Source organism: Puma concolor, chromosome C1, assembly GCF_028749965.1.
Source record: "Puma concolor isolate L17-30 chromosome C1, mPumCon1.1.hap2, whole genome shotgun sequence".
NCBI classification, from domain to species: Eukaryota; Metazoa; Chordata; class Mammalia; order Carnivora; family Felidae; genus Puma; species Puma concolor.
The window spans coordinates 162,526,423-162,538,890 of record NC_141674.1 but is presented as its reverse complement, the minus strand read 5'-3'; the positions used below and the strand labels follow the sequence as shown (position 1 = coordinate 162,538,890).

General features: G+C 42.7%; 1 protein-coding gene across 11 annotated transcripts in view; it reads right to left on the bottom strand.

The window, feature by feature from the left end:
• Positions 1 to 12,468, bottom strand: part of RAPGEF4 (Rap guanine nucleotide exchange factor 4) — a 290,032-nt gene that overhangs the window by 85,373 nt on the left and 192,191 nt on the right. For 9 of the 11 annotated variants that reach the window (XM_086718909.1, XM_086718911.1, XM_086718917.1 and 6 more), the window contains 3 exons: positions 5,030 to 5,083; positions 4,616 to 4,722; positions 282 to 403 (listed from right to left, as the gene is read on the bottom strand). In XM_086718909.1, the coding sequence (XP_086575035.1) occupies positions 282 to 403; positions 4,616 to 4,722; positions 5,030 to 5,083 (283 nt within the window). The remainder of the gene's footprint in view (positions 1 to 281; positions 404 to 4,615; positions 4,723 to 5,029; positions 5,084 to 12,468) is intronic. The other 2 variants (XM_086718910.1, XM_025912271.2) reach the window with 1 other exon arrangement.

The following is a 12,468-nucleotide window of genomic DNA, read 5'->3' as shown; positions in this document are numbered from 1 at the left end:
TCACACTACCAATGAACCGTGAATGCAAACTAATAAACATAATTGGAACTGATGCACTCGGGTCGCAATTTCATTTTCCCTTCATACATTCTCCCATGTTAGGGGGGCACGATGGCGGAACATAGCAATCAATAGCATCCGCTCGCCGCACTCGTATTGCTAAATGAAGATGCCGGCTCTCTAGGCCCCTAAAGGGACCATAATTCCTTTTTGGCCCATTTGGGAGTGCAGCAACAACTTACCCAGGGAAAGGGTTTTCCAGGGCCTAGGGCTCATCTTACCGTGGTTGAGAACGCCGTCTTCTACCAGCACTTGCCACATGCCAACAGCCTGAGTTCGGGAGTGGACACAGGGAGTCTGCTGCAGCATCCAGTCCACCAGCTCGGTTCCCACACAGCATTGCCTAAGGAGAGGGGAACACAAAGGATGGGAAGGCACGCCCTCGCGGAGGAAGGCCGGGAGATGGCTTCTGAAAGACCTTCCCGAAGCACTTGTGCTCCTCCACCATAAGACGTCTCACTGCAAACAAAGCATGGCATGGCGTGGCCTCAGGTTTTCAAACTTTTGTACAAACCAACAAAACCACTCAGCTCATGAGGGAACCTTCCAAGCAATGAAAGAGCATTACACACTGCAGCACCAGAGGGTACCGAAGGGCCACTAGATGGGGAGTGTTATCTAGCAAGCTAAGCCCAGGGCCAGGAACTCTCTTGTCTCGCTGGTCCCAGAAAATCTCAGTGTAAAACGAGGGCAAAGTGACATCTGACTTCCTTCACCCGAGCCTGTGAGGAACGAGTTAATGTTTGTGAGGCACTTGGAGGTGCTCCACGAAAGGCGGTGTATAAGTGCAAAATTATATAGCACTTTATATTTTCAAGTAATACTACTGATCTTCCCCAGAGGGGTGTTGGGAGAAACAAGCAATTAGCGATGCAAATCTCTCTGAAAAAAGTCCTATGTAATGAGCATCAGCACTTCTGCAGAGCTTGTCATCTGAGGAGCTCCACATGCTTTCTGCATAGTCACACATTCACCCCTAAGTTGCCCCTCTGTGGTAAGTTCGTCAGGATGGGTGAACTGCGTGCATTAGTTAGGAAACATATAATTAGGAAATACTGAGACCTTCAGTGGGGTGAGGGAGAAGGGCAGGTGTTTGTGGCATGATGGTTCAGAGGAGGAAATGGAATCTTGAAGCCCTAGGAATGAATCCCAAGGGCCAACACAGGAAGTCACAGAGCAGCTGGGGTCTTTGCTACTGGTGGCCTCCCATCCCGGGCTAAGGATGGCACCATCTCTGGAGGGGCGCTCAGGAGCTCCTCTCTAGTTTAAACTGGGGGTTTCCTGGTGCTGTGCGACTTTAGGAAGAGGCTTAGCCTGGGAGGAGTCATTAGATACAGCACTGTGTCTGCTAGACATTAGCTGTGTGAGTCTGGCCATGTCGTTTAAACTCGCTGGTTTTCAGTTTTCTCATCTATAAAAAAACGAGGACAAAAAGATGGCCCCTAATGTTCTAGGAACTCTGAAATCTGTCTAAGCTCCTGGGATGCCCTGATTCAGGTCCAATCCTAGAACATTTCGCAAGCAAGATATACTGAGGAGGCCGTCAGATTTCCAGGGCTACTCTGAAAACAGTCTACACCCACAAAAAGAGCTTCAATGAGCAAAGGGGGCACCTAGTAACTATTCATTCTGAACACAGGAACTGTCAAAACATGGCTCTTCTAATTTCAGAATTTATTAACGGGAAAAGTGTCATAAAAGTATAAACTAATCAATTCCATGTGGCTTTTAATTCAACGATTCTCTTTACTAAGAGGAACTCTGAGATGATCTCAGAGCACCTGGGTCCTTGCTCAGGGTATGAGAATCCTGCAGTCAGCATACAGAACAAAGACCCACAGCTGTGCCACTTGCAGCTGATAGAATCACTGAGTTTCCTCTCCATTAAAGATCTCTAGCCACTTTAGAATCGACAGCAGGCCTTAGCATGGTGATGACTTGGGGGGATACCGTGTCTGGGGAGACTGCAGCCATGATATAAGCAGGTGGGGAGGAGGAGAGAGATGGAACTAGAAAGTACAAGATGTGGGGCAAGGAACTTAAACTGGGGTGCAGAAAAGAGAAATCATGCCTTTGGCTTCCAAATGAGTCCATGGGTTATTACCAACAGATCATTAATTTGTGTCATAGGGTGTGGAATACACACGACACCTGTATTTCAGGGATTGAAAATGTTAGTATGATGGAGCAAGAAAGAGTTTACGGCTTCTGACTTCTAGTTTCCATTTTGTCATAAAGATGACATATTTTAACGGAATTTCCCTAATGCAAGTCCACACTTGGAAAAGCATAGTCACATCTTAAGTCAGGGGAAAAAATAACAAAGGCTTAGAAAGAAAAAGGTCCTTTAGCCATATGAGATTTTGAGATTCACTTGAGGAGTTAAAGTGCTTTAACTCTCTCTGGGAATATGTAACACATGATTTTTGTTATTTTTTTTAAAGTTTGGGGGTACCTGGGTGGCTCAGTTGGCTAAGCATCCGACTTGGGCTCAGGTCATGATCTCACGGTCTGTGAGTTTGAGCCCCGCGTTGGGCTCTGTGCTGACAGCTCAGAGCCTGGGGCCTGCTTCTGATTCTGTGTCTCCCTCTCTCTCTGCCCCTCCCCCACTCATGTTCTGTCTTTCTCTCTCAAAAATAAATAAACATTAAAAAAAAATAAAGTTTATTTATTTATTTTGGGGAAGAGAGAGAGACAGAGAGAGAGAGAGAGAATATTGTGCTGTCAGCACAGAGCCTGCTTGGGATATTCTCTCTCTCTCTCTCTCTCTCTCTTTGCCCCTCCCCTACTTGTGGGCATGCATGCTCTCTCTTTCTCAAATAAATAAGTAAACTTTAAAAAAGGGCTGGATGAATAGTCTGTCTTAAGAAATGGAATGTGTCTTCTTGATAAGACTAAAGTGTTTCTCAAATCCCATCTCATTTCCAAAATTCTCTTCAAGACGAGGTCAATTAATGTAACAAATATCCTGTCAGTTTTAGTCTTATAAACATGTTCATGACAAGCACAAGTGGAAGAGTGTTTGTTTTCAAGGAGTGCAGAAAAAGTGATCCAAAGAGGAGGAATTTGCCTGTTTTGCCATCTCTGTCCTTGGGAAACAGACTGGATCTTGAGGCACATGTACTCAAAGGTTTCCTATAGGGTGAATGAGGTCTAATTTTACAGGTTCTATCATAGTTGACAGTCATAGAAATATATTTATCCTTCATGGTAACTTTAAAATTTGTATCCGGGGGGCGCCTGGGTGGCGCAGTCGGTTAAGCGTCCGACTTCAGCCAGGTCACGATCTCGCGGTCCGTGAGTTCGAGCCCCGCGTCAGGCTCTGGGCTGATGGCTCGGAGCCTGGAGCCTGTTTCTGATTCTGTGTCTCCCTCTCTCTCTGCCCCTCCCCCGTTCATGCTCTGTCTCTCTCTGTCCCAAAAATAAATAAACGTTGAAAAAAAAATGTTAAAAAATAAAATTTGTATCCTAGCTTTCACTGTGTCTTATGAATTTGGTTCATGTGAATCAAATGGGTTTTGACTCACGCCAAGTCTGATGGGTTCTGAGGTCATGTCTAGACTAAATGGGAGAGTTGAGTGACTGCTAAAAAAGGGCTATGAGGGTAAACCACGGGTGCAAGGAGAAAGTGAAAGCTTGTGTGCCATGCATAGGCCATTCCAGTTCCTAAACCTATGGTGAAGTGAAAAAAAATCAAAAGCTAAAAGATCAGACATGAATCCTCAGTTGACCCACCAGTGTTCAGTCATTCCAGAAGATTCAACTACATAATTCCTTAACTCCAGTGACAGCTATAGTGACTCCTTATTCTAAATAATTATAGACGTGATAGAGTTGTATACTCACTATATGCGCACTAGAATGAAATCCTACAGTAGAAAGTAAACTCCGTAAAGAACATTGTATATTTTATTCACTCCTGTATCCTTGGGGCTTAGAACACAATAGCATCTGGTGCCCAATAGGTATTTAATACATTTGTGGGATGAATGAATGGTAGAATGAATGAAAAGATCACTGAACTTGGAAATCAACCAAGGTTGGTTGGCTTAAGCCCTGGCTCTGCCACTCACTAGACTTGTGACTTGGACAAGGAAAACTATTTACTCTCTCTGAGCCTCACTTTTATCATCTGAAAAATGGCCTAACACCTACCTAGCAGGGCTGTGGTGAGGATGAAATAGGATAACATAGGGAAAATGGCCTGGTGGAGGGCTTCAAGAAGAAATAAATGCTAAGTAAATGTTAGTTTAATCTCATCTAAATCTAATAGTTCCCCTAAAAAAACACTAGCGAACAGAAATGGAAAAGTTTTCTTCTCTTTGTTTATCACAATTAAACGAATGTCCAAGCAAATTAGTTTAGGAGTAACTGCTGGGAATATTAAGGATAATTAAAGCTAAGCAGGGATCTAAGACAAGCTTAGATCTTCCAAAACCTGGAGGATTATAAAACATGCTACCCATAGATGGAAAACAAGAAAACGCAAGTTTGTTCCAATGTCACTAAACATGAATCTGAGGGAGGCCAAAGCCTTTGGAATTATTGCACATACCTGTATGTCTTTAGGTGGTATTTTCTATCTCTTATCATGTGAGGTGCTCGAGAGAGAATGGCATTTCGTAAAATTTTTCCAGCCCTGAGGATCTTCTCTGAAGGAACCTACATTTTAATCAGGTGAAAGGAGGGAAAGAGGAAGAGGGAGAATTTATAGAAGGAAAACAAACCAGATGAATACTGAAATCACTTTCTGACTCTGGCTTGAAAAATACAACACATTCACATATTTACATTGTTCACTTGTATGACATGTCCCTTTTATTTGAGAACTGATACACACTGAATAGTCGTTATGTCTAGAAAATGCACCCGAGGTCTCCTGATGTGATGCTCTGACATACTGGCCGCCTCCAGTGGTTACCTAAGAAGTTGGCTCTGAAGGTTCATCAACCCACCTACATCCCATTACCTTGGTAATGGTGTTAGCAGGACGAAGAGGAACGTGAGGTTCAATGAGAGGTGTCTGAAAAATAAAATGTTAAGGCAAAAGAAAATTAAACAAAAAGTACACTAAAGAAAATTATGGGTTGGGGGATAATAAGAAACATCCATTTTTATAAAACTCAAAATAGAATTAAAAAAAAAAAACAAGAGATAAAATCTGCCTGAATAACTTGAATGCAGATGCATTCAAAGGGCAAAATTAGACCTTCAATTTGCCAAAATTTAAATATAAATTATTAAAAATGAAAAAAACCAAACAGATAGGAATGATTAGATGTTTGCAGGCTTAATGAGAAGGGAATCAATATCTACTCAAAGCATAACAAACATCAGAGCAGAAGAAAAAGCAAAACAAGATAAACATGTATGGAGATTAAAATGACCTATCTCGGGAGATAGGGATAAAGTACTGAATTAGAATGGAAATGAGCAATTTCATCCTCTGTCATGTAGTTAAGATTCTTTTCCCTCAATTTGTATTTTTGGAAAAAAAGTTGTAATTTCTAAATGATACTTCTTGGTGGTTTTATGTACTCAAGTTCCGAGGACCCACTGGGGCAGCTAGGGCACCATCTCTTTCATTTGCAAAGTGGTATACAGTTTTCAGGATTCCGTGACTGAAAGAACAGCTCTAGGATACAGATTAAGCTGCCACTATTATCCACATTCTTCAGATGAAGGTGCTGAATTGCAATCCCAGGAAAATGACTTGCTACACAGCTACACAGATAGGTCCCTTAGTCCTGCCAAACCCTTCCCTCTAGTTCTCTGTGATGTCTGGCAATGGCATTTCCAAACGGAAGAGAAAGTTACGTACAGTTAAAGATGGTGGTAGGACCATTAACACAATGCTATTTATGTCACTTCCAGAAGGTTTCAAATGATGATAGGTTTAGTTATGAGATTGTGATAGGCAGAAATAATGCCTCCCCCTCCAAAAGACGTCCATATCCTTATCTCCAGAACCTGTGATTATATTAGATTACGTGGCAAAAGGGATTCTGTAGATGTGGTTAAGTTAAGGCTCAAAATAGGGAGATTATCCTGGTGTTTCCTGGTGGGCCCAGTGTGATCATATGAGCTCTTAAAAGATGGAAGAGGGAGGGGAAAGCATTAGAACCAGAGAGACAGCAGTGTGAGTTGGACTTGGCCTGATTTTGCTGACTCTGCTGATTGAAGAGACCAAGAGCCAAGGATGGAAGGCAGCTTCTAGAAGATGGAAAAGGCGAAGCAATATATGGCTTTTCCCCTAGAACCTCCAGAAGGACTTGGCTGCCAACACCTTCATTGTTAGCCCAGTGAGACCCATTTCAGACTTCTAACCTACAGCATTGTAAAATTATTAATTTGTGTTGTTTTAAGCCACTAACCCTGTGGTAATTTGTTATAGCAGTAAAAAAACAAAAAGCAAAAAACTAATATGGACATTATTATACTTTATAATGAAAACTCTACTTTTTGCAAACTGAAGCCATTACACTGAAAATGAATCGGTAGATTTTCCCTCTAGTCCTAATTTAAAAAATACAACCAATGGAGGAAATAAAACTCAATATTAATTTAAAATACTTTATGTACCTAAATATAAATATGCATGTATAAACATATACCTTCCTTTTTATCAACAATAAATTTCAGATGAGTTGCTGCTTTGGACATTATAATAGAATTAAGGAAACAAGGGACAGAATGGAAAGCTTTAAGAAAAGCATAGGTGAGATGCAGATTTACTTAGAATGAATGAAATCTCACTGACTTACTTAAACATTTTCATCACCTCCCTGGCATCAAGGAGACTTTTTGCTCCCTCTTGAAATCACTAGAGCACAGGTGTCAAGCAATATTATAGTATTTAAGCAGCATAATGTTTACAACCAGCAAAGAATCTAAAATTTTTTTTTTCAACGTTTATTTATTTTTGGGACAGAGAGAGACAGAGCATGAACAGGGGAGGGGCAGAGAGAGGGAGACATAGAATCAGAAACAGGCTCCAGGCTCTGAGCCATCAGCCCAGAGCCTGACGCGGGGCTCGAACTCACGGACCGCGAGATCGTGGCCTGGCTGAAGCCGGACGCTTAACCGACTGCGCCACCCAGGCGCCCCCAACCAGCAAAGAATCTAGACCAAGGAACGTCAGCGTGGTCCAATTCAACAGGAGCTTTAAACAGAGACTGACTTTGCCCGGAAATAGCCCACATTCCCTTAGGGCAGACCTCTAGATGGGAGAGCTACCGTGCCCTGTGTTTGTACTACTTCCTCAAAGAAGACAGAGCTGTGTGATCCCAAGTCACCTGAAAAAATGTTCAAAAGCACCAGACCAGCATGCATCAGGGCTCTGGAAATGTGTGCAGTTAAAACATGCTGATTATTTCCGAGTTGTGAGTTCCCAGCAGTCATGCGTCCCACCTCTTTACATTGCATGGGTTGGTTTATATGTCCAGGACTATGCCTGGTTGTATATGTAAATTGTAGAAGCTTCTGGTTATTCTTGAAGATAATAGAAACCCATTTCTTGTTCCCGTCTTAGAAGAGGTACAGGCATATGTGGTCTAGAGTAGATGGATGTGAGATTAGCTTCTGACGCGATCTTTTCTTCCCTAGGAAAAAGTTGACTTTCCTTTGCAGTAGTATTTGAGAGGCTGGCTGGGCTAGAGGTCAAGAAGATGCCCATGCTTGAGGACTACTGATGAGTATTCATTCTTTGATGGTGCAATGAAACATTATTTGAAGAGTGAATCTTTTCATTTGTTTCTACAGAGATGGCTATATTTGAACAAAATGCTAAAAATGGTCCCTAGGTCAGTTAATCTGGATAGTTCACTTTTTGATTCCTTTGAAAGTATTACGAAAGCAAAGGAACCATCAGGCTGCAACCAGAATTGTTCCTTTGATTTGTAACTTCTGAAGAGGTAAAATGTAGGCAACATTGCCATTCAGCCTCATAATCCTGGTACCAGTTCCAGGACCAAGAGGCTATTTAATCTGTTGAAAGGCAGCGTTCTCAGAACCTTCCTTGGCTCAAAGATTTTAGGTTTAGGGGTAATGCGATGAATGGATGCTTTGAGAAGGGGACAGTCTTTTTATTTAAATAAAACCTCCAAGGAACACATGCAGGGTGAAAGCAGGGAAAGTTTTATTTTGGGGGAATAAAAATTTGTCTTTGAAAGGGAAACTATATCCAGTTAGGCAAGAGTCCATGTTGTAAGAACTACAGTGGTGTCTAGCAGCCATAGGTGGTGAGACAGAGGGCATCTGTGACAGGCAGACTGGGTCCCTGAGAAACAAAATCATTGTCCAATGCCTGCTCAGAGACCCCTCCATTATGAGTATGGCTTTATTGCTTTTGTATCTGCTTATCTCCTTTTTGGGTTCCCTTAGCTTTCAAAGTAAAGCTCCTTTTAGGAATTTCACCTTAGCTGTGCCTTAGAGAAATGAGGAAAGGAATGTCATTTCACAAATGATTAGATTAAATGGGGGAGGGAAAAAAGCAGGATAATAATATTGGTGAGAATTAAAACAAGAAAAGCAGCCCTAAGGGCAAGACTAAGCATTTCCTGTGTCAGGCTTTTTATACACGCTGTCTACACATGCACCTTTATATCTGTTATCTCATTCTTTATCGAGAACTAGAGCCAGAGAAATATAGGGACTGAGTTCATTCAGCTAATACCTGGAAGAGCTGGGGGTTGAATCCGGGTCTATCCCACTCCAGTGTCTATGCTGCAGACACAACAACCCCATACCACCTGCATTTTTCTTTGAGAGACATTTTTGCTCACCCTATGGATGAGTTAATGTTCTGCTTACTTCAAGTCCATTGAGAAAAGTGCATCTAAGCCCTTCTAAGTTCTCAGGTATCAGACTTGACCTTAAGAATCTTTAGCAATAAGTATTCACTATGACCCACTGAGATGACACATTAGCACTGATGCATCATGCTTGGTCTGAATTAACTTTTTAAAAAGCGTGTTTGTTACGATAGAACATTTGGTATTGAGGAGGAGCTGTCCCACCAGGGCTAAGACAAATATTCCAAGGACATGGGTAGCAGTCAAAGGGTAAGCAGGATAATGAAGCCACTCAATACTTCTCGCAGGGGTAATTTAATGCTGGGAACTGGCTTCATGGATGGTGGAGGACCTGCAAAGGCAAATGGGTAACAGAGATGCCAAATCCAGATGTCAGCAGAGCAGGAAGCCCTCCAGTGGGGGACAGAGGGACGGGAGACTGAATTGGGCATCCTGGCAGAAGCTGGAACCCCGGGGGGGCCCCAGGTCCTAGCTGTAGAGGTGCTGCTAGGGATGCTGCCCGCCCTCCCAGGGCCAAGAGGGAGGCAAGAACCCTCTTGCTTTCAATCTCCCTCCAACCAGGGGCCAGAGAAGTAAGGAAAAGAATTTCACTTATAAATTATTAAGTTATACAGAAGAGAGAAAAAGGTAGCATGGTGGTATTAGTGAGATGATCCAAGTAAGAAAACCAGTCCTAAAAGCAGAGCTGTGGCCAGAGGAGCCTGGGAAATACTCTCTGCAGAAGTTGGTCTCCTTGTGATACACAGCTGAGTGCAGGAAGGGCAAGAACTACTTTAAGGACAAGCAGACCCAGGACCTGCACAGCAGGGTGGTGGCAGTGGCCACAGAGTGGGGACAGGGCTGCCACATGCCAGTCCTGTCACCCTTTCATGATTCCACGTCCTCCCGGGCATTCTTCCTGTTGCACCACGGGCAAGGAAGGTGGACAGTGAGCTAGCAGGGTGAGGCTTCATTAATGCCTCTTTGGTGTGTTTCCTAGGGCTGCCCAATGTTTTGTCCTATAGCCAGAAAACACACATCACAAATAAGTCCAAAAAGGAACAGACCCCTCCCTGATTAAACTGCATACATTTCAGCACATCAATCATGTGCTGAGGATAAAAATTCTTCTTCCCCACCTGGGCATGAAAGAATCCAAATTGGTCTGTGAAAATATGATCCTAAAAAGCTAGGCAGAGAGAACAGATAAAGGCAGACGTATTCAGCTTTCTCTCGGCTTTTCTTGGCTTTCTCCACCAAAGACTTCCCTCAGGATTGACCGTAATTGGTTTTTGTTTGTTTCTGGAGAGGGGATGCATTCTACTGCTTTTTATTATATTTATATTACTACTGAAAAGGAGAAACAGTGAGGGAAAATATTCCTTTTGGCACCGGAGCCAATTCAGAAATACTAATCAGGTGATGAAAAATAGGAATTTAGCCTCTATTACAAAATGCACAATAACTCCCCAGTAGGTTATAATGAGGTATAAGGCACGGTAATAGGTCTTATGAAAAACCATATTCAGGCCCTTTTGAAAGGGGGTAATTCATTTGACTCGAGTGTTTGCTCACAGAAGCCTTTTGCAAGGCACAACATTTTAAGCCAAGAGATAAGAATAACAAGCTAGACTGGGATCCAAAGCTCATGGCAGAACTCTGGCAACTCAGTGCAAGAAAGTAAGTCTACATCCAGTGTAATGCAAGTATTTACTAAAGTTGTGTTGTGTGCAGAACAACGTGCTAAGCTAAAGCAGAAGCCTGATAAAGTACCCGGTCTGCATGAGCTCTTGATCCTGATGGGAAGGCAAAACTTCTGGGGGTTAAACAATTAGGGAGACAATAGGAGTCAACAAACAAAAGCGACGACATTCTAGATTTCAAATTTCCGCTTTCCAATTTGAAGTGAGGAAATCTCTAGAAAGTGGGGAGAATTGGGGCGCCTGGGTGGCTCAGTCGGTTGAGCGTCCGACTTCAGCTCAGGTCACGATCTCACAGTCCGTGGGTTCGAGCCCCGCGTCGGGCTCTGGGCTGATGGCTCAGAGCCTGGAGCACACTTCCGATTCTGTGTCTCCCTCTCTCTCTGCCCCTCCCCCGTTCATGCTCTGTTTCTCTCTGTCTCAAAAATAAATAAACGTTAAAAAAAATTTAAAAAAATAAAATAAAAAAAAAAAAGAAAGTGGGGAGAATCATATTCTATTTTTTAGTGGAAATGCTATACTTTTAGGAGTTACATTTCTTGGCATTTTGAAATAATACAACTAAGGCCTTAGAAATATATGTCTCATGAGAATTGTCATTTGTGTCAGCACTCTTTGGTTAACGGTATGAAATTAAGGGCCTAAGTCAGACTTATAAACAGATTTCACCACTCTGAAATGACTACCTAAGTTTTCCACTTGTTAAATAATGGAAAAATAAATCATCTATAGACGTTTTTGGTTTCTTGGGTAGGCCTTTTTTTTTTTTTCTTAAAGTTCTTAGTTCAAAATTGGGTTATAGATTCCCAGTTTCAGCTTTCACATGTAGAAAGATTAAAAGTTACTACTGCTGTCCATACAACAAGAAAGAGCCAAACAAAGTGAAAATAATGGTTTTTCTGGGGCCCATCAGAGGACTGAGATTACAGGGCAAACCACCACCCCAGAATTGGGAGAGACAAGAGAATCTGGGGTCACACCTGGGATCTGCCCACCTGGAACAGAGGCCACAGACTGGTAGGTGCCCTTAAATGGTGTGCAGTTAATTAAATGAGAAAGCTTTAGACTGTTGTGTCTCTAACATCATGGCAGCCTGCTTAATTAAGGAAACTAAAATCTAAGCCTGTACAATCACAAATGGCCAACTAGGTTTGAAGCCATAGCAAGTCAGCAATTTCTTTACTTGGCTTCCATCTTTTGAGTATAAAAGTATCTCCCTGAAATCCTGTCAGTGGAGTGCTCCTGACCACTTCCAGTTTGGGGCTGCCAGATTCAAATCAATTTTTGGTCAAAAAAACCTTTTCATATTCCTCAGTGTATGTTTTAACAGTGGTAATTCTGATGAATTGCTGAAGTGACTTGAGAGTGAGAAACTTCTGGGGGCGGGGGCAGTCTTAGGTGGGCCCCTACACTTTTGTGGGTTTTACCTCCTGGAACCTGATCAGGTCCTCTTGGTGAGGAGCCGAAAAAGATCTCCTAGTGGCTCTAGCAGGAGAAGGGAAGAGAGTGTATTGTGAAATACACCCAGAGCATTCTCCATACCAAAGGCCTACTGTCCTGGGAGAAGACTTTACTAGAACCTTATCTTACATGGGGGAAGGGCATTTCTCTAATTGTAGCCCCCTCTAGTCTTTCTTTTTCACCCAAGGAGGAAAAAGAAGCTAAGAAACTGCTGGGAAGGTCACAATGCAGGGACACAGACCCACTAAATGCCTGAGCCTTAATGATAAGATTACAGGACATTCCCCTTCCCCTATAAGCCCCTACCATACCAGTATGAAAGCAGTGGATCACAGCCAAAAGAGTTGCAACATGCAGACTCTATCTAAGGAGGAGTTCTTAGGGAAGCCCAAACACAACAGAGACAAAAACAGGGCACTAGAGGAATTTGAAGACTTTGGCTGGGGCGCCTGGGT